Here is a 23,040-nt window from a genome sequence, read left to right as displayed (position 1 = left end):
CGCGCCAACCTAATCGATGGCTAAACCCCATGAAACGCTATATTTCCACCAGGGCCGCAATTTCTTCGCGGCGATTTATCGTCAGTACCGCGTGTCTCATCGAGAGCAGATTGCGCGAGATAATTCGCGCGAGCATGCGATGAGTCACCGTTAAGTGGCAACCTGCGACGTTCAATTACCGGTAAGGTCGCGCCGTTCAACCCCGTTACTCCCCATCAACCTGGGACGCGCATTAATTCACAAACGTTGTCGTTCCTAATCTCTCCCAGCCATTGTACCGCGTCTCTTTCTCGCGCGTGCGCTAATGCTGAGAAAACGGAAACAAATTCTTCGCGTCGATTCGAGACACGGGGGCTCGAGCACAATAGTCCACGCAGGGACACCTTATTACGGTGCACGCGACAATTCCGCCGCTAAATTAGCACCTCGGTGCGGTTGGCTAATCCACGGTGTGGCGCACGGTGAATCATAGCACAAAATACGAGGGATAATCGGTCTTTGAATTAATAACAAGCGGTATTATGTCCTATACGACTCCGCCTTCGATGTGATCACGCCACATCCCTTGTATTTCTAAGTAGAATATTCAAGTAGTTGTAGATATACGATAGGAAACGAACAGCGAATCGTATCGAAGAAAGATGAAACGATGGAAAGCACGCAGCTCGTATCGGTTCGGCACCCACTTCTTCGAGTAATTAAATAAACAGACTGTTTTGGCCGAAGATTTCGTAATGATTAATAGCGAACCACACGGCAACGTGCAAGTCAGAAATAAAAGTACGATGGCGACAAGGCGCCTCCGGAGTTTTCGTTACCGAACGTCGGAATGTCGCGGGCAAAATCTGTCAAGCCGGAAGAAAAATGGGTAGAAGATGGTGCAAACCATAATGGCGGCAACCGTGAAAAGGAATACGAATGCGCAGTACTCGACAAGCAAAGCGTATGATTTGTATTTGCCGAATGAACACGCTGTAGTAGTGTTGAATTTTCGACCGTCCAAAATTTCGATCGTTGAGATTCGGTTGCGCGGTAATTAATTCCCACGTAACCGCGGATCTCCTAAGCTGTTTCTCGCGTGAACACACGCGAGGTTGCATCGCGAAGAAACGCGATTACCAGGGTGCGCTTCCGGTTACGCGATGCGCATCGGCCCAGGCACATTAATTGCTGGGCGCATTAAAGAAAGTCATTCGGGTTCTCTCTGGCCACGGAATAAGTAATTACCTCTTAATTAAGGCACTCGGGCCGAACATCTGTTTCTTGCGAATATAATCTGTGCTTGGTAACTCGCGTACATATCATTTGCCTCTTTTTTTCCCTCTCCCTCGAAAATAAAGTCCTGATTTACGACGTTGATCCCTTCGCGACGTGCTCGACGCCGCCACCGCGACGAGGACAAATTGCGCCCGTGTTACTTCCTTTCGCATTATCGCGTGAATTATATTTGAAGCGGCGCTTTGGCGGTGAAAAAAATCCCTGTGATTGCGACCGCTCGAAGCGCGGATATATTGTTTGTCTTTTTCAAAGCTTCGTCCTGGTTTAAAATATCTTACATTCAGTCGGGGATGCAGGACAACCATTTCGTTATGATTCCGAGGAAATGGCACGCCGAATAGTTATATTTAATATCGAACGTAACCGATCTAAGAATGGAAAATCGCGTACGAAGCGCGAGAATAATTGAAATTACTATTTAAACGATCGTCGACATTCGATACTTTGACAGCGCTAAACTGTTCGCTTTCTCCTACGTGCCCACACCTATCGAAACCGCGTTTGTGTTTTAGCGACGTAATTATGCAAAACTGCCCGTTTTCCATGGCTCATTCGCGAGAGATATAAGAGGACAAATTTACGACGGGTCGTTTCGTAATTGTAAATTCAAGAAAGTCTCCGCGCAGCGTGCAGCTTTTTAATACGATCCAGGAGAGATTAAACGCGATACACTTAATACGCGGCCAGATAAATCAAACGGGTAATACGAATGTACGCGTTTGCGGTCGCGTGACGGCTCACTTAACAACTTCAACTAAATTTCATTCGCCTGGTTAAGAAAGCGACACGAAAAAATTTCGCCGCGATTAAAAGCTCGTTAAATTGTACAAATTAATTTTTGCCCGATTGGTCGGCGCGTTTCGTAGGATCCGTTTTCAGCTGGCGAGAAAATGTCTACGAAATTAAAGCTGACGATCGCGTCATTCAGAAATAATCGCTGCTCTAAAACGCGACACTTTATCGTTATCACGTGTCCACATCTCGTGTACCCACCAACGATGCTTCAAGCAACTTTATGAAATCCAATTACACCGGTCGTTAGGGTCGTAGAGAATTTGCGTGAAAGAAAAATGTTAGTCGCCAGCTTTTCGCTTTCTCCCCGGTGCACCTTGAATAGCCGACCCCATTATGAAGCGGGTTTCGCGATCTTGCGAACGTATTTCAAGCGCCTTGCGTGTACCAGGTAATTGTTCGGGTTGTACACTTTTAACCAACGGCGAGTAAGAAACACGAGCAAAGTGTAATTCGTTTTCATACGCTAATAACGTCGAGCTCGACAAATCGATGTATACCCAAAGAAATTTTCGCGAAGATTCGTTTTGTGAAACCGCCGAAGAATCTCGATGATATAAAGATTAAAGCATCAACGTGTATTATATTATGTATATTGTTATACAGGGTGGTTGGTAACTGGTGGTACAAGCGGAAAGCGGGCGATTCTACGCGAAAAAAGAAGTCGAAAATATAGAATAAAAATATTTTTTTTTAATCTTTTTTTTTAATTTTTCCATCGAGACAACGATCTACAGTGAGATCCGTTATAACGTACCGCACGCGTACCGAGCGAAAATTCAAAGTCGATTTTCTCGAAAACAAAGTCTCAAACAAAAAATTTTTATTCTATATTTTCGACTTCTTTTTTCGCGTAGAATCACCCCTTTCCGCTTGTAACACCAGTTACCAACCACCCTGTATATAACGTAGTTCTAACGGAAGTTTCTCTGATTAGCGTAACTATCCACGCGGAATCGCGTTACATGACTGGTCGTTCCATTTCCATATTGCGAAATTGTAGACACACGGTATCGAGTCGAAATCCTTACGTCACTTTAAGATCGTTTCACGAGCGATCTTCGGCTCGCGTTAATATCTCGATCGCGAGCAATGGTTTCATTAACGTACGCGGATATTCGCGACGCGTCTGATTGATAAGGGGGATTATTAGGCACAGTATTGAAACGAAAGATTCGCAAACGGTTGGTGATCCACCTGTATCGCCATAGACCGCTTGGCTGCGAATTGCTCGTTCGTCTGTTACGATACATTTGTATCGTATAATGCGGTGTAACGTGGGCACACACGCGAGATTTCATACATTGCCACCCACGCGTTACTCATCGAACGTAACGCGACCTCGTTCACTGTTCGATTAATGCAAGAATTCTCGTCAGTTACGCGACCATATTTCCGCTAATGTCGTCATCGAGAAAAAGGCTCTTTTCATTATTTACTAACAGCGCATCGTCGTGCCGTATATTCGCAAAATACTCGAACAAATTTCGAATAATAATTCGTATTTGCAAAACAGATGGAATATAAAACGTTTATCAATGATCGAGATGCGTTTAAGTGATTTTAGTTAAATTTAAGAAAATTGATCGTATATAAGCTAATTTTACACGTATAAGACGCGTTCGCAATCTCCGGGTGCTTTGATCCACACGAAACTGGTTTTCGTCTTCCGCTGAAAGTTCTACGGAAAAAAAAATAACCTTTCCTTTATTCTGGTTGTTCCACGGAGCTTGCACCAAGTCTATTCTCTCTAAGAATGTTTCATTTGCCTTGAGGCAACCGAAATAGTGCAGACCTTGCCGCAGTCGCGAGCACGACCTCGAAAAAACGAAATGCGTGAATAGCGATGGAAGTGATACCGAGTAAAGGAAACTGTCTCTACTCGCTAATACTCAGGCTAATCGAATGAACATTTGGGAATGTGACTCCGAAGGATCGGCTACCGACGCTCGCACAAACGCCGATATTTTATAAATAATTTTTATGCTATCTACGTATTTCATTTCTCTTTCGATGTTCCCATGTAGGAAATGAAACGGACGTATTACGGTGCTGGTTTGATCAGTATCCGCGAAACGAGGTTCCACGGAAGTAGCAGCTACCCCCGATGCCGGCGCGGAACAACGCCGCGAGCCAGTACGTGTTTATATGGCCGTTTCAACGCCGGCGGAAATTTACAGCCGGCGATCGTAAAACCCGGAGATGCATTTATACGCGGCGGATTTATATGTTTACAGCGTGCGCCGAAACCACGGGGTGAAAAGGGACTCCCGTCGAACAAGAAAGACGGGACAGAATTATGTATGGATCGACACGCTTCCCCGGGACCAACTTTCATTTGCGCACAGCCAACCCGTCCAGCTACGAATTCCCGCTCGTTGTTTCGTGGGAATCCACCGTAACGGTACGCTTCCAACGAATTCCGATCGATTCCACGCTTTTTTTTCCATTCTTTCTCCGTACGTGCTCTGTTAATCGATTCTTTTCGTAAGAAATTTTAATCGCATTATCTCGAGCTGCGCCCTTTCGTCATTTGTGACCCAGATGTGTTTTTCTGTCGTCGAAGAATTTCCCAAGTTCGAGGGAAACGAAAGAATGATAGTTGACGCGCGTGATTTGCCTCTCAATAACGTCATACAGTTCTCATAAAAATAGTTTGCTGAAACTAGAGCAAAATTCAAGGATCGTAGCAGACTCAAGGTAGACAGCAAAAACACAAAACACGATTTTTCTACTCAGTTTTCGTTCTTTCTCCGTTAACCCGTTGGCTGTTTTTGACGAGCACACTCGTCACGAAGAAATGACAATATTTTGTACTATGACGAGACTCGTCGGTAATAAAATTAAAAACTAAAACAGTCATTTCATTTCAATTTAATTCTGTATTATAACAGCCACACATACTCTGTGTTTCACGAGTATACTCGTCGTCTCTTGCTTCTCACGACACATTTTAGATACACACTTTTCAAAGTTTTCAAAAAGATCGCAACAGCTAACTGGTTAATGAATCTGTGTATTTATCGGAACGATGTACGTGGTGTATGTAACTCCCATTGGGTTGTATCGAACCAGTCAGTTGAACGAACAAAATTGAACAGTAGTTGTTTATCGAAAACGCGAACGAAGAGGACGTTCCACTGAATTTCGGATACAAATATTGCTTAAAGACAACACGATGAATGATGTAACCGCTTTGGATTTCATTGCCAAGCGATTGCCCCTTACGCTACAACGAACCGGCTCTCGGTATGACGCGTGATCTGGTCAAAACGAAAGAAGGTCCAGCGGTCAATTACGATTCTCCTCGGCACCTTGATCTAGTCACGGATTCACTGACGTCATCGCGCGGACAAACAGCCAACTGGGATAATTTCTTCTTTTTTTCCTCCTTTCCTCCTCTTTCGTACTTCTTACGCGATGGGACCACCGTTTTTATTTTTGTGCTTGACGGGATTCTGACGTTCCTAGTCGTTTCTAATAATCGCAGCCCGCCGACTGCTCGTCGGATTATTATTTTTGTCTATCCGGGTCTTCCGATTACAAGCGTTTCGTGTCGCAGGTTTTGCGTTTCTATCAGAGGATTAGTTAGATGGAGAATAAATAATTCGAGAAACCATTTCAAAGTTCGAAGCGAGGCTGTCTTCGAAAAACTTAATCGCACTATACGACGTAGGCAACGATTTCGGAACTCTTCTAAATGAAATGGATTGAATCGTAAAAGCAAATTCCAATTATATCCTCTGCGACGAATCGCCTCTAACCTCCAGCTAACCAAAGAATGTCTGATCCTAGGCAGGACGAACGACACCTGAGCATCGACTAAAACCAAATAGAACCCAGGAAGATGGAAAGGAAGGAACGTGATCGCGAATAATAACAAGAAAACGAAGTCGTATCGCCGTGGATCTCGATAAACGTTTTAAACCGAAAGGAACGACGGCATCGTTGATGGGGCAGGCGACGCGTGGCGCCGTCGTATAATCAAATTAGTTCAAAGTTATAAATAATGTAATTGGTTTGCCTCCTGGTGCGAGGCAAGCCGCGAAGAGATGGACAAGGGAGAGCCAAGTCTACGCAAAGAGAACGAACGTCAGAACAAGAGAAAGAGAGACAAAGCTGTGACTGGCCGAAGACAAGGATAAAAAAAGAAACACCTCGAGCTACCAACGAATCCGTGTACGAGTACAAGAAAAAAGGGGAACGAGCGAGACGATCGATAGACCAACGTCTAGGAGAAAAGAGAAGAAGGAAAAGAGATGAGACCTTTACGCCACGTGACACTTACGTCAACATGAACGGACATCGGAGGATTAGGCCGAAGCTCGATCCAGCTTTCCATTCACGCGTTCTCGCGTAGAATGATTTTCGGTGAATGGACGGATTATCCAACTACTCGACTCGTCATCGTGGTGCGTTCGCCTCGTAATCCTGTTTTAAGCAATCGTTCCATGTTACCGCGACTTCGAGGACACCCGTGGATAGCTACCTATAGCAAGAATTCCTAGAGACTTGAAGAGGAGCTGGCTTGATCCTACCTAAGGAATTATCACGACCACGGTTCGTCAACATTAACGAGTCGTTGCATCGGAGATGCGACATAGTTCCCTGCCATAGTTATTTTTAATTGCGGCTACGACTGCCATGGTATAGCTTCATCCGCCTCGCCAAGAATAAGCCGTGGGTTAAAGTGTTGGGGACCCTGTTAACCATTTGGGGTGGGATTTACCTTCCGTTTGATCGATGGAACACGAGTCTGATTTAAGATGCTACTGAAGGAGAAACACGTTTATCACCCTTTTAGTATCGTAGATCATAGTCGGCCGCACGAGATAAGTGTGCTTACGTTACATTAGGCAGGTTGTTCGGTGACTTATCTTTGCGAGGAATTAAGTTGACTGTTCCGTATGTTCCAACCTTCTACTTTAGATGATCTTTATGGTTTTCATGTTACGCGTGTCTATTACTCTGTATGCTTTATTCTCTGACTCATTCGCCATGAGGAATAAAGAAAGAACATTTTGCGCAGGAACAGAGATCATTCATCGTATGATAGAAAATACGTATAGACATAAGCAGCACGTAAGTAGAAAAATCAAACAGCCTAGATACGTAACGTTCAAAGTATCGGGATTAAATAAATAAAGGAACACGCGACGATATCAGCGGAGATACAACGAACTCGGAAATCGAAGCAATCTCGCCTAAGAGCTTCCAATTCTACCTATGTCGGTTCGCGCAAAAAGGAAGGAGTCGCATCCGTGGCAAAGCGAGATATAAAGTTGGCCGTCATAAATAGCATCGAGGAGTACCGCGGCGGTAATTAGAATTCATTGCGGCGGATCGCCGCCACCAGCATCGTCGTTATTGTCCGACGAGACAAACTGGTCTCGGTGAATCGGCGTCCAGGCGTTTCGCTTCCTAAAGGGAAATCATTAGGATCGATCCGCGTGATGCGTTTACACGACGATCCCTCTGGCAGCGTGGCCGCGATCGTAAACGGGAAAGATCGAGTCGCGGCTCGAGGAATCGGAAACTCGATCGCCAGTCCCGATCCGGTCTACCCGCGTGTCGATCCTTCCTTACCCCTCTCGATCGTTTTCGAGTCGCTTGAATTATTCGAACCTCGTGACTTTCAAACGACTTCTCGCTACCGGTTGTCTCCATCTTCCTCCCTCCCCCCTTAAACGTTATCTCCCTCCGGCCGTTCAATTAAACGTTCAATTAACGAGCTTTCGTCGCGTTTTGACCGACGCGACGTCCCGTCTCGGATAGTCGCGAACGTAAATCGTCCCGTTAACGATCGTCAACGTCTATTTGTCCAACGAATAGACAAGAATGTCAACCGAAAGACAGGCTCGCGAGCAGAGTCGATTTAATGGTTCGAGCGAATTTATCGTTGATTTTTCTCGCTGGCGGTACGATGAAATTTATTTAACCGAACTCTATTTATTGCAACGAAGCGAACGAGATGTCGTAATATGTTGAAAAAAATCGATGGATGAATATTTTACGCGGCCGATTTTACGAAGAATCATAGATAGGTGATAGAATCAGCGAACGATTGTTACACGATTTCTCCGATAGGTTTGGATAAATATATTTCCGTTGTAGATCCTTCTCGAAGGATGTACCCGCGCGATTTGTTTTAAGGCTTTACGCTGACTTTAATCGGTATTACGAAACCGGCCCTAAATCTGTCAGTGAATTCTAATCCAGACGCGGCTGACGCGTAGGCGTTGTCAAATGGCAACGGTGAACGTCTAAGCCGACGCTGGTCTGAGAATTCGGCTTAACTATTTCGGGTTCTAGTGTCGACGATGCCTGTTTACGACGATCTCGTGACCGATTTTTACACGATCCGCGACGAAACACAAGGAATTCCTTTGCTTACCAACTGTCCAGACAAATGCTATCGGAAAGTCCCTCGAGGGTTTTGCCGACGATCGAGCTCGTACATCGGTTTCAAGTTTGCGCACGTTCCTCCAACTGTAACCAAAAGGATGCCGTGTAACTATCTGACTAAGAAAATTTTATTTGAAACTGTCGCTTGAATATACAAAAAAAAATCAGTCGTTGCATCAATATCGTTTAAACAGGGATAAATATAGCTGTTTAAAAAATACAACCTACAAACGTGACCTTTAACTCCGACAGTCATTATGTAGAAGGTCGCCTAATTCTCGCTAATGACACCAATTTTACAGTTTCGGAACACGTTTCATAGAGAGAAAAGATTTGTATTATTTTTAAAGATGACCTTCGAAGAAATGCTAATATTTATATTCGAAAATATAACTTTCTGAAATAATATTTCATGGAAATAGGAGACAGATACGTCTTAGCAAACCGTTCCGCGTACATTGTTGCGTGTCACGCGACAAAGCAGCTAACTCAGCTGTATAACAAAAACAGGAACGCGAATCGGGCAACGCCACGGATTCGGAAAGGGCAAATTCCAGCCGACCAACCAATAAATCTACATACAGGGTGTAAATCGCGAGCTCAGCCAGTCGGAAGTTAATAATCCAGAGCAGTGCCTGACGACGTCGGACAGGTGCTGTTGCCCGGCAACGGTCTCTTCAATTTTTGGAAATGCGTTCCCGCGCCCCGACATTCCCCGCTTCGTGACCGAGACGATCTTTATTTCGAGAATGTGATAACTCGAGCACGTTGAAATAATTCATACCGGACCGGACGTATGAAACATCCGATTACGCCATACCCAGAATACGTAACAACCAAAATTCCTCGCACCTTCGTCTAATGTCAGCCGGCTAAATTGCCGCATTCCTCGACGTATCACGCTTTAAACGTTACCGCGTTCATTCGTATAACACAATTTCATTGGAATATCCATGACGAAACTACAAATTCGATTATTGCGATAGAATCATCGAATAATTGTATTTTCTGTATGATTAACGACGTTGGCAATTACGTTAAAATTCCCTTAACCGAATATCAAAATTGTCCTGTGTGTTAAATGTCTGTAGAATCCTGCCTGGAGCTGTGCGTTTCAAGGAACAAGCAAACAGGTAATCAGAAAGAGGGCTATTTTTTGCGGCGAGCAATTTTCAAGTAGCAGAGCGGAGCAGCGCCGGCCGATTTGACGAGTCATTAAGCGAACGCGACTGTAAACCGAAAGACCGACGGGTGCACAAGTATTTGGCAAAAGCATCACTGCCAAGTGGCGGTCTTATGTCTTCAACAGATACTTTTAACATAAACGTTTACGTTTTCTGTTTTAATGATTCGAGACATTTGGCAGCGGATGACAGGTGCGAAGTCCGCGATGTCCGACTAAGCTTGAATTAGAAACGAACGCCCAAACGGACATCCAAACACGAACAAAACCGCAATTCGCTGTAAACCGTTTCGCCCCATAAATTCGCCCACCATGCGAACGTACAATTTACTGATCGCCAGCCTGCCGATTAAATAATTAACAATCTCGATAAATTACCGTCGCAGGTAGCTTTGACTCTACCACAGTACGATCAATGATTTCGAATTATCGCTTATCGATGCTTTCGATTCCAACTGATTGCTACACGCCTCGTTCCTCCGCCAACGAACCGATTCCGCGCTACGAAAATTCTACTCGCAGCGCGTGACCACCGTCCGCATCGATCGAAACCGATAAGAGTAATCGCGATCGTTGATCTTATCGGCTATTAGCCGTCACGCCTGCGTAAATCGTCGTGTAGGTGATCCGGAGAAATTGTCCTTGTTTATTATTCGACGTACGAAAAAGTTTTTTCGTTTTGTACGACGAGGTTTTTCTCAAATATTCGTTCGCCTTTCAAACTTTTCAAATCGTCCTTCTAAAATCTCGAATACCTACGTTACAAAACGCTAAAAGCTAAAAAATGCACGAGGTATCCTTGGAAATGGTTAAAAAAAAATGCGCCGAATAACATCAGCTGCGTCGGATTCAAGCTTTTCAGTCTGCCCCCATAAAAATCGCAAATAAATGGTAAAATGCCAAAATGTATGAATACAAGCATCGTTGAAAATGGTTAACTAGATGCGGTAAGTAAAACCAGCTGTGATGAATTAATACCTGCTCAAAAATACATACCTGCCAAGCGATATTTAGCTTTCCTGCTTAGTAAACCATTGAAAGGAATCACAAAAGCGTGCATGTGCACAATATTAGATTGTAAATAGACGGCGACGATGAAAGATCCAATTTCGAGACACCTTCCGTAACGTCGTTAGATGGAACGCGTTTACTTAGGTGCCGAATGAAATTTCACGCTTTGCATCGACCGAAACGGCCAACTTGTTCGCCAGCGTAATAACTCGAAAGGGTTAAATTAGCGCATCCGGGAAGAAATCGCGATCGAAACGGTACAAAGTGAACGTCGCGGTTGCTATTACCTGCGTCAAAAGCATGAAAGTGGAAGAGGAACGGGACACGGACCAGCGCACTCAACTGCGCCCACTCGTACGCGTTATAACGACGTTTTGTTACCTGCTATCTAGTCATCAGCCAAACAGCTTTTCACCGAAACACTACAACGTTTCTCGTGTGTTGCATCGCGAACAACTCGCACACAACGTCGCTCTAATGAACATGATATACACCGTGTCGCACCTGTTGTTTAAATATCTAAACAACGCTGTTGCGTGTCCACTTTGATAATAAATCCCGTTGCTAGAAAACAAGTTTACGAAATCTACATTCGGTGCTAATTCTCTCTCTAAGAAGACGTATTCGTTGAATCTCTGTATTCAGAATACGTAGACGATGTTTAGTTAGTTTCAAGTAGACGATGAAACGAATACAACATGAATATTTAATGGAAAATTACGTCAACACGTTCCACTTTTTAACTGAACGTCTCAGGTTTGATTGAGATAGAATAAGGAAGAAATGTTCGATTGTCTGGCTATAAACTATACGAACGGTCTGATCGTGACATTCCTCGTTCTACTGTCAAGCCAAGTTACGCGGATTGTTCTTCTTTCCCAACTCTAATATCCCAAAGACAGCTGCCATGCACGAACAGCGAACGAAACTTTCCACGTAGCGCGGTCGACGCTTTAAAAATAATCTTCCGTCAGCGGACATTTTTTAATCGGTTGAACCGATGCCAAAGCACGCACCTGACGTGGAAACCGGCGATCGTCATCAGGCTCGTTGATATCGATACAATTCTCGTAGACGTATGACATAATGAAAAATGAAACGATGGATGCAGAAGAGACGCAATGTGAAAGCGACGAGTGCAAAATCTTCGGTCGCGTTATTACGGCCGCTTCAATTTGGCAGTCGACGAAACTTGGCACGAAGTACAACTTCATTTTCGAGATCGGTAGCGACGATAGCTTATTACACGCGACAAGGGTTTTTACTTGGTGGTCAGAGGCGCCACACGAGACGAGTTTACGACACGCCTCTCTTATTCTACCTTGAAGAAAAAATTCTTTCTTCGATTTAACGGTTGATGGATAACATCGACGCTCGATCCTGACTCAATGTTGTAAGTTGTAAAAGAAGCTGTTTATGATAAAAAGAGGAGCTCGATATCACGGCAAAGCGGTGACAAGGGGGCCAACCGTTGAATCATCGACTAAGAGACAGTCGGCTGAATAAAAATCCTTTACGACAAATACAAATTACCGATCGAACACTCTTGCCGATAAACTCGGAGCCCTGCTGGAAATTCATTTCGAACGAAATGGCAGGCCACGTACGGCCATCGTAAAACAAGACGATGAGCGTGTTCGACGACAGAAATTATGATCTGTTTACCAGCGGGAGGATATCGATCTCGTTGTGGTTACTTCACGAGAGAGAAAGTTGGATTACCGCCGGACGCTCATTCTGTAGGTTTCGATAAAAATATGATTTATATTCGACCAGGCTATAAGGATGAATATCGTGTCCTTGACTTTATTAACGAGCGCTCAACATTGAAATTTCTGTCACAGAAACCTTTAAACATCAAATAAGTGTATAATAATTCTACCGTCGTCGATCATCTGATAAAATATAAGAGTGTCATGGAAATATTCGTTTGATGTTGTAAAATATGCTCGAACAGTTACTTGGTATCAGATATGGCAACTTAGTATGACATTGTTGACGGTTAAACAGCGAATGTAGATATAATCATGTAGAAGGAATAAAAATAAACTACCATTCAAAGAATTAGATTCAAGAAAGGTTCATTTAAATCCTCTAGTTCCTCATACCAACGAGCATACCTCATGCCTTCGTTAATGCACCACATTGCATCGCAGTCTGATCGCAGCAGCTCTAAAGAGACTGTTCGTAGGACACCGCGAAAAAGGCGAATTACAATTCAATGAGTGGACGAGTGCATTGGCGAACGCGACCGCTCGAGGGTATCCGGTGCATTAAATCACGAAAATCGCGCGAGCTGCCAAAACGACAATAATACTCGTCGCTGTGCCGACCTACGCGTCTTGTACGCCTTTCGCATAATAATACGCCAAAGCGTAATCTGTGCCAGCTTTGCCCACTGCCAGATTCAAAATATCACGCGACGAGGAAAAGGGTTTTGCGCTCTATCGCGAAATTGACAACGTGTATAACAAGCAAAAAAAGAAAACAAAGAAAAAAAGAGGAAAGAAATTGAAAGAATAGGACGAAAAAAATTATAGTTTGTAGCAATTGTTTGTCGTGTGATTGTATTTAGAATTTATAGCTAAAATTGGGATAATACATAGTGGAAGATCCGAAAGGAAATTTAACGTAGAGGGAAAGCTAACTGATGGCAGAACTATGATTAGCAGTAGAGTCATATCTTACTTGGTAATGAAATGCAAGCAAGTGTGACGACGTCAATGGACTCTATCCAATTTCAACAGGTGAATACCTCTTTGATTACATTATGTTCTTAAGTTGTCACGAATATATGTATGTGCATTAGAAGTAGAATAAGCAGGTTGGTTGAGTTCCAGAACGCTTCGGTTCGCTGAGAGACACAGTTAATGCACTTGGTTCGATAAGAATATTCGACTGACCGTGTAACAGGTCACCCTTAATACCAGAGTCAGCAAACGAGAATTTCTTAATAGAAACACGCGGGATCTTGAAGAGATCGGCAAATCAAACGGAAGATGAAAAGTTACTCCAAAGAACATTGTGTCATTGAAAGAAAAAAATATTTTCTCCAAGATTCGATTAAACGTATTTCTCTGGAACAATTAGAAAGGCGCGAATCGTAATTACAAGGTGGAAAATAATAAACGATGATCGCACCGATAGTCGAAACGACGATACTTGTCACCGTAGCAGTTAAATAAAACGAGAAAACAAATTTCCTCGCGAGTCATCAATCAGTCCAACCTAAATATTACTGGGAACTCATTAGCAACTATCCGCGTCGCTGTTTTAGAAACAATTCAACAGCATTCGCAGGTCAGCGCCGTTTTCCCGCCGATGTGTCCGCGCCTCTTGCCAACCCATCGAGGACCACGACCATTTGTCCGCCTTAGACTCGTCTTTTTGCACCGTAAATCCGGATTAATTAAAACAATGAGTTTGGCAGCGAGCTTACAAGCTGCACATGCCACTCACTCGATTACATTGTATTGCTCGCGAAGACAATTTCGAAATAACGATGCAATGGTTACTTGTTTCTCGTACATTAAAAGCAAGATATTAATCGAAAGAGTTTTATTATGCTTTTCTTTTGACTTATTCTCACGAATACCCGAAGTGTACCGTATACGTATAGGAAATTTCGTAGTAGCGGTACACGCGAATTTTGAAAAACCGGTAACGACGTCAAGCAAAAAGAGATAAGGTGAATCGGGAAATCGAATGTCCAGCAACAGTAGTAGATTTTATCAGGGAGGTGTCGGTGCAGGTGCGAACGCGACTGCATGACCAGTGCCATGAATAAATATCGGTGCGACTCGACACGCAAATCTATGTACCGTGTACTAGCCCATGGACGTATCAGATGGAGAATCTTCGAGGCAACTTTTGCTCTTTGAGATGGTAGATAGGGACGATCGATAAAACTTTAAGCTTAAAAATAGCGGATAACGTGGTGCGTCGTTAAAACGGCTTACTAATCTTTGAAATAAACATAGTTTCCATATAAGATAAAGCATGCACTGAATGGTGTTATTGCATCAGGCAAATCTACGCGATAATAGGTAACAGGCTGATAAAATACGATACACAGAGCGATATTGTGTGTTGTTATCGGAAATACGACTCTTGAATTAGCCATCTAATTCGCAAGCTTCATAATTTCGACGCGACGAAATCGTTCATAAATGTCCAGCCAAGAAGCAACAGGTCCCTACGCGGTAACACATCGAGTTATGTCAATACGATAGAGCTCTATTTATCGGAATAGAATTTACTTAGTTCCCGATCAAATGAATTGCTCGATTAAATGATGATGGAACAGGTTGAATTTCTTATTTTCGATAAGCGTCTGGTCCGAACTGCATCGAAGACGAGTAGGGCAACGATGCCGATCCCCTTTCGATTCCTCGAAGAGGGAGGCGCGATTGGAAGCGTGCAAAAATTGAACGAAATAAGGAAGACATAAAGGGGGAAAGGGTGGAAACTAGGGAGCCACGTGTGTGGTCCTGTCGGAGCACGTGTCGCCAGGTTCGGAAGCGTAAGTTTTTGTGGACGATCGGAGAAGCCTCTACTTGCTTTTTCCCGGGGAACGCCGAAATTCCGCAGCGCTGGCTAACTCGGAAAGCGAGCCACGTTGGCCGAATCGCGAGTCAGAATTCGACGAGCGCGAGCACCGAGCAAGAAACGCGCTTGTAATTATCGCGAACCTCCCTCTCCACTCCACCCACCGCGATCCACTCGAATCCACCGAATCGATCACTGTCAATTCTTGCTTCTTTCTTTCGTCGAACTATTCGCATCGAACACAGAGAAAAAACTAGCCAATTAAGCGATAGACAATTTATCGGGATATACGGTCCTCTTCTTTTCTCCCCTTCTTTAATTTTCTTTCTTTTTTCTTCTCCTTCTTACTTAGATGTTTTACGCTATCGATTATGAACTTTCTCTTTCTTCCCCTTCTTTTCGTTTCGTTTAAATCACAGAGATAACTGTTCGAGATTAATTGTTCGGTTTTTGAAAAATTAAATACGCATAACGTGTTGTAATAGTAAAATTAAGAAATTTAGAGAAAATGGAGTCGATCAGTTCGATTTGTCAGTGGTCCAATTTTTTCCTGATAATTGATAGCTTGGTGGAGAAGTAGTACCAATACTTTTTTCCAGAAATGAAATAAGTACGGTAAACGATACATGACGAAAGATCGTGTGAAATGTCCAAAAGATTTTGTTATTAATTTCCAAATCTACAAGTACGTATCTATAATCATATCTCTACAAGTAAGTATCTATATACAGTACGGCTTATATCTCTTGATTTTTGAAAACATGTAAATTCGTATAGAATTTCTGATAAGACTATTATAATTAATAACTTACAAAATGTAACGAAGAAGCTTCGTGATTTTTTTAGCAGGACACCACCATGTATAAAAAAAACAGGAACGTTTTTTCGAATTACTACACGTAGAGGCATCTGTCTGCGTCTGTAGTAACCACAAGAGTATCGAGTCTTATCGATGCCTCGAAGTAACGTTCAATGCGGGAGGCCCAACTTAACCCCAAAATAGAGTAAACATTTATTAAAAGTTGCAATAAAAACCTTATTAGCCATGCTCTTGTTCAATTTCCATGAAAAGCAACATAAGCGATATACGAGTAAGAAATTTTAGCCTCCTCGTTGGAAGAAAATCCCAATGACATAATTGAAACGATTACATACTTGTTCCGGATAGTTTCGATACGACTATTTACAATTAGCGAACTTATGACCAGCCATACCCGTGAATATCGACTCAGACAAATACAGATGTACGAATGACATTTGCAAAAACAACGAAATTTTTTCAAAAGAAAAATGTAAAAAGTCGTGCGTGGGAACAAGGGTGTGCAATAACCACGTAAAGCGTTAAATATTTGGATATAATAGTTTTAATTTAAAAAGATTCGCACGCTTACCTGAATATCGAGGCCCATAAGGGCCTATATTATGAATTTTAACAAATTATACTCGATCCCTTTAACACTGAAAATGAAAAACACCCTTCCGAATCACTTGTCACTAATTAAAGGCCTCGCGATGGCAGCCATAACTGCCATTTAGCTTCTACTTGTCACGCCGGTCGTAAGATGGCAGAACAATACAACTGAAATGTACTCATGAGTTTTCAACTAAAATTATATTTTCATTGACTCTGCAATTATTTTCTTTTTCAGTCAAATAATATTGTACTCCACAAAAAGCTGTATGAAAAATGTAACAGGAAACAATATGGATGTATATTTTTAAAATATGAAATAAGATATTAAGTATGTATTAACATCGTTTTCTGAATAAATTAATGAAATGTAATAAGTTTGTGATTTTAAATAATAGAATTAGAAACATGGCAAAAGTAGTGAATAAATGAAAATGAAATTAATAACTTTAGATTAAGGACTAGTATCGTTTCAATTCACTACTTTCTACAATCCTGTGAGAACAAATTAGTTCGAATTACCCGCGTTACACTCCTATAGTGTAGAGGTCGTTTTACGTTTTACTGCGGTTCTGTGGACAAGTTATATAAATCGAGAACAATGGTGAAAATAGTAAGAAAACTGGCATTTATAGACGCCTTGAGAGACGCATATCATAAACCTTTTTGTACGTCACATAATAAATACACAATGGATATATAATACAAATTTAATTAATGTTACAGGGGGTCGAATAAAGCACATGTGGTTAGAGTTTCGAGAATCTAACCAAGCAGTGGCAACATTTGCACCTCTAACTGCAATAATATGTATACCTTTAATGATAATAGTTGGGTATGGTAAACGTCATGCAAATCCTATTTCAAAATATTACGACCATATTAACAGTAAGTGCTAAAATTTTTTCAACTATATAAATTATTATGTAAGCATCCAAATAAAATTATCCTAGTACATTTAGTAACATCGACCAATAAAATTTAAATCCATGTTATTCTAACTTTTTAGATGATTAGAAAAAAATATTTTACTCTAAGAATTGTTACATTTCAGTTTATAGACCCGACGATCCACGTGCTGCACTTATTAGAAAGGATGATTCTTTAAAATATTCTGTATCTACTACGTTTGACAGTATGTATATGCCTGGTACTATCTAATTTTATATCAGACAGAAGGAATATAATAAATAAATATTTATAGTAGTACCAAATAAAGACTACACGTATTGCTGTACAATCGTAAATCATCTTATTGAGAAACAGGAAAACTAAAATACACGATTAGATTAAATAACTTTAATCAACGTGTAACACTATCTGTTATGTAATCCATCTAATGGTATAAATAAATAAGATTTATTAATATTATTGCGAATGTTATTTTACATTCCTAAAATCCAAGTAAGATATTAAAACGAATTATTGCATCATTAAAAATTAAATTTAATAATATGAATTATGAAACAAGTTGTCAGAATTATAAAGAAGTTCCTCTCTTTCTCTCACACCAATACTCACAGACTATTCTAAATATATTCTAAACGATAAAAAATAAACATGATACACTTCAATATATTGTTAAAAATTGAATATCTATTACGCTATTTATTTGTTTAAGTTTTAAAATATTAATTTATCACTCTCATTCCTATACGATATTTACTCGAATAATTACACATTGCTGCCATTTAGAACAGAAAAACAGTCGTAGAGAATAGAAACAGAGAAGGTTTACTTTGCCAGATGCTCTTAAGCTTCAACATCAAGTGAAGCATAACCACGTGAATTTCAATGAACCAATGTTGTGTAAATAATTGAAAGCTGCAACGTAGATGTTACTGAAAATTAACTATATTAAAGGTTTATATTTACCTCGTTTATTTACGTCAAATGCACGGGACAGCGTTTCAATAGACTACTTATGCATATATGCGTTACGTTACAATCACAAGGCCTGTATATATCAAAATGTTAAAGAGAGCTAGGAAAATCACGTCACATAATTTCAGCAAAAAAAAGAAGGAAAAAAATTATATTAAAGGGAAAAATCGGGAATTGATATATACATATGTATATTGTAATTAAAACTTTATGAATTAGATTTGATTTGAAGTCCTCTACTTAAGAGATACAAGACATTTTAAAGAAAGATGCATGTCGTTACGACTAGAGAAATATGTATAATTTAAGAAAAGGTAACCGTTATCGATCGGATACTAATCATTTGTCACATCACATGTTATTTACAATGACATTTGTTCCCGATACTGATCATGCAAATGTCAAGACTGTATTTATTAAAACATTTTAGGAAGACAGAGTAATGTAAAGAATCGCGATTGATCGAACGGAACATTTGTTGTTAAAAGGTAGATTTCTTCTACCAATACTTAAATATTGTGTTAAATTCCAATAGAATTCCATTGTTTGATATATTCATAATTGAGCTGTGTTGTTGCAGAACACATCGTGCATTAATAATCACGTGATTCATTGACGTTAACAATGGAAATTAAAAAAGAGATAATATAGAATCCTTCGTTTCTAATTATTTAGTTCTATCAAACCGAGCTCTATGTTGTTTCATATTTATACAACAAAATTCGAACAGGGACGCATATGTTCGAGCGGAAAACACGAAGAAGCATGGAACGGTAACGTATTTGCCCGCATCAAGTATGCAGCAGTAGTCTGAGCCTGGTCGGTAGCAGGAGAGCTGGTGGTGCACCTGATGGTAGAGCGCAGGATCGTAGGATCACGACGACCTGTGCCTCTTTCTGTAACGTGTATATACGCCGTTACGCCGACGGTGTAACGTGGATGAAAGTGGCAACGAGGGTAGAGAAGCAAGAGGAGTGGAAGTCGAGGGAGATGAAACAGCCAGGAGTAACGGAGAGGGTTAGTTAGTGGAATGGAAGGACGGACAGGGGGCAAAAGGGAGTGTAGGAGCAACAGGAAGGAGGAGAGCTAGCTGGAGGAAGAGTTAGACAGAGAGAAGGAAAGAGCTAGTGAGAGACTCTCTATAAAGGATGAGCAAACTGAAGTAAGATGTGGCTAGAGTCGAAAGAGAGCGGAAGGAATAAGGCTACGTATCGGGGTTGAAGTGGACGAAAAGCGAGGACCGTAGGAAGTGGAAGAATAGAAAACGAAAGGGAGTGAGAAGGAAAAGGGATGAACGAGTAAAACAGAAATACTGAGGGAAATAGAGTGGAAGGGGCGAGGATGAGTGGGAGAGAGGTTGCGAGCAGGAGAGGGGAGAGGAGAGAGAGGAAGGAAAGCGGCAGAGAGAGTAGAGGGACCTCCGCATGATACGGACCACCCCTCGGTGGTTTGCCAGTGGTTCAGTCAGCGCTTCGCACCGGCGTCGCTTCTCTGCTGCTCGGTGATTCGTCTCGGCTACAGCCTCGTGCGGATAATCGCGTGGCTGATGTCGCAAGATCAATGAGAGAACGACGTGTGCTTCGCAAAAGGAACGACAGCAAAGAGAACGTCGCAGGTGCGACCGAGTCGGAGGGTCGACAGCATCATTCAAAACGAAGTGATATCGCCTCTTCCGGTTGAACTTGGGGGCAAACAAAGAATTGCCGCTTGTTCGTCGATGCCACTTCGCCTCGCGTGTGTTTGATCAAGTGATTCGCGTACGCGTTATCGGGCGAAGGAAGAAGGGCCAAAGACACAGGATTCGAAGAAAAAGAACAGCGAACGCAACGAGGACCTGAACGGGTCCTAAACAGCAATCGCTGTGCATGTCTCAAACCTCACTCTCAAGTTTTTCAACTTACAAAGCTCTGCCTACGTCCCTGAGGTAAGCATCGCACGCTCTTCGCGTCTTCGTGTCTTCTCGATTCGTCGATTCTCGTTCCCGGTTTCGACAACACCTCCGACAACCGATGTTCTAACCGGTACTCGGATTTTCACGAACGTTCGCGTTTCAATGACTTATTTCGCTGCATTTTTACTATTCTTTTCCCGAGTTGTGGTGCTGCACGAAGACAAATTTTCGCACATTCGGAGAACCACGTTGGGCAATCGCGCGAGAAATGATTTAAAAGATATAGAAATTCTGTCAGTTCATCTACGCGACACCTACAAGGTACATTTTGATTTAATCGTGCTAAACGAGATGTGACTGGGCTGAATTACGGAGGTTCTTCGACCTGGCAGAGGATAAACTATAGGTTTCGTCAATCCGAGCATTTTTTGACGATTGCTTCGTAAATTGGGTATCTCGAACCAATAAACCGCTCATATTAATTACTCGTTGAAAAATTTCCTGCGAGTCACGTCTTTGCATTCCTTCGCCGGCTCAATCATACTCACTGGAACGAATTTTTAATACACCATTTCTCTTGCAGTCGTGTTCGCGATAGTAATAACTTGACTTCGCAAGCATTCATCGATCGCGCGTTCCGTTGCAATCTGATCATCGACCGATCATTATAGACCCGGGTCAATCTGTAACCCGATCGCGTACATATCCATTCGCGGAATCATGATACAATCGGTAATCCGCATTACGAAACGTTAATGCATACGTAAATGTTAATTTCCACAAATCTCTATCGACGTTCTTTCTTTCAAATGATTTTAGAAAAGAATTTAACATGGCAAAAAGTAATCCTTTGAAGAAAACAATGATTCTTTGACGATCTTAACAGTCTTTTCGTCTTTGTGTTACTGCTCTCTTGTAACGTCAACGAATTGTGTTTTGACACCGATCTAAACAGTCGGCAGTTATTCTCGCGAGATGTTTCTTATCAGGCATTCGCGGGCGCAATGACCAAGTTCGGTAAAACACTCGAAAAACGAAGTTGGACCGAGGCCAAGTCGGGCCACCATGAACACAGAACCGTGCACGCCAACAGAAACAGCTGTTAATCCGACTTGTTGCACCGTCGAACAAACCGAGCCACGCTCCAATCTATTGCTCTATACTCTGTACGCTGCGTTGCACCGATTCTTTGTTATTCACCAAGATGCAGCGTATCTTCGCCACGTGCGGTCCCCGTAATCCCAGCTCTCCTGTCTATTTATCTTTTATTTTTCTCCGTTGTCATATTTTGCAGAAAGTTGGTTGTCGGTAATTATCTACGCGGTTAACAAACGTTTGTGTACCTGTTATCTTGCAACTGTCACGTTCTCTTAGAATATGACGAGAAGCCTCGGTTTAAATTATTAGCCAAATGTCAAAGTATTCAGGTATAGCTGAAATAAATCTCCACTGAATTTCAAATGCTTAATGGAAAGTAAACGATAAAAGAAGATTACGCCAATAATGGATCAAACGATTTAGGTATAATATTCCATTTATCTGGGGTTCTATGGTAGATTGCGAGTGATTATCCCGGGAAGATTTCATTACATTTATCTTGGCAAGACTTTTTGCTGTTTGTTGCAAGATAGAAACTCGACTACCTATTGGAAACAGTTTTTCTCCTTCTTAGCGATATTGGAGCGTCGTAATGATCCAATCGACGTTTTTCTCCGATGCCACCGGCGCATATTTCGTTCGTTCGTTCCTCGCTCGATTAGTTTTATAATCTTCCGACGAAGGTTTAAACCGAAACTGGTTCTAGGTCGTGGCAGCGTTGATTGAAAATCAAAAATACGTCCTCGTGCGTTTGGTTTATTCGCAAGATATCTGCATTTCCGGGACACGTATGTGAACGCGTTTGTGCGCTGTACCAGGAACGGCTGGAACAATTGTTCGTCAAGGTGGATAGGGTCGGAAGTATCGTGAACGCTACTCGTTGTTCTCGCTTTGAGTATCGACGTAAACGCACGCTCCTGCATGCGTGCGATACGATACGAATTACTATGTTGATAACGTACGTAATTCCAGCATTCGACAAATATGGTTTTACAAACGATATTTTTATTTTTCGTTCACGATTGTACGTGATTTTTCAGAAATTTGACAGATCAACGCGGAGAATACATGTTTCGAGCTTACAGCTTACACGATTACTTCTCGTGGTTTACAAAAACTTTTTAAATCTGCGGTCGAAAACGTGATGCTTGAAAAATGATGTTGCACTCTGAAATTGATTGCGGTTCTATACGAAAGCTTTCTAAATTTTGTCGATCGATTTTAGAAAAAAAAAAAAGACGACTATTATAAAAGATGTTTCGCAGAATTTTCTCCTTTCGTAAACGAGAAACGATAAATCCTGAATGAATTTCTAGAATACTTTGAAAGAAACATCGCAGAACGATCGAAATTGCGAAACATTCGGAGAACATTAATAGAATAAAGACTATAATACGAACCTATCAAGTTCCCTGTTCCTATTTCTCCATTGATTAGGTGGCGGACGAAAAAGACGATTGGCTGGTCTCCCATCAGTGAGGATAAACACAGGGACCAGCGTGCTTTCTTCTAATAAGACATTTAATATCGATATCCTGC

The 23,040-nt window shown here is 41.8% G+C and overlaps 3 protein-coding genes across 6 annotated transcripts in view; 2 read left to right on the top strand and 1 right to left on the bottom strand.

The window, feature by feature from the left end:
• LOC138187422 (myocardin-related transcription factor A) overlaps positions 1-23,040 on the bottom strand; it is a 299,722-nt gene that overhangs the window by 231,108 nt on the left and 45,574 nt on the right. For 3 of the 4 annotated variants that reach the window (XM_069128234.1, XM_069128565.1, XM_069128413.1), the window contains exons 1-2: positions 16,609-16,755; positions 8,465-8,559 (exon numbers count right to left, since the gene is read on the bottom strand). The gene's annotated coding sequence lies outside the window, so the exon portion shown is untranslated. Of the gene's footprint in view, positions 1-8,464; positions 8,560-16,608; positions 16,756-23,040 lie in introns of those variants that run through there. The other variant, XM_069128318.1, reaches the window with a different exon arrangement.
• On the top strand, positions 17,157-17,996 carry LOC138188936 (uncharacterized). Its single transcript, XM_069131094.1, has 3 exons — positions 17,157-17,296; positions 17,355-17,516; positions 17,683-17,996. Exons 1-3 carry the CDS (start codon positions 17,230-17,232, stop codon positions 17,787-17,789), a joined length of 336 nt encoding a protein of 111 aa, XP_068987195.1. The 5' UTR covers positions 17,157-17,229; the 3' UTR covers positions 17,790-17,996.
• The window catches only part of LOC138188407 (dexamethasone-induced Ras-related protein 1), a 46,392-nt gene continuing 42,916 nt past the window's right edge, over positions 19,565-23,040 (top strand). The window contains exon 1 of the mRNA XM_069130193.1: positions 19,565-20,436. The gene's annotated coding sequence lies outside the window, so the exon portion shown is untranslated. The remainder of the gene's footprint in view (positions 20,437-23,040) is intronic.

The sequence above is a fragment of the Bombus flavifrons genome, chromosome 1, assembly GCF_040668555.2.
Source record: "Bombus flavifrons isolate JBK064 chromosome 1, iyBomFlav1_principal, whole genome shotgun sequence".
Taxonomy (NCBI): Eukaryota; Metazoa; Arthropoda; class Insecta; order Hymenoptera; family Apidae; genus Bombus; species Bombus flavifrons.
This window is presented reverse-complemented; position numbering and strand designations above follow the sequence as displayed.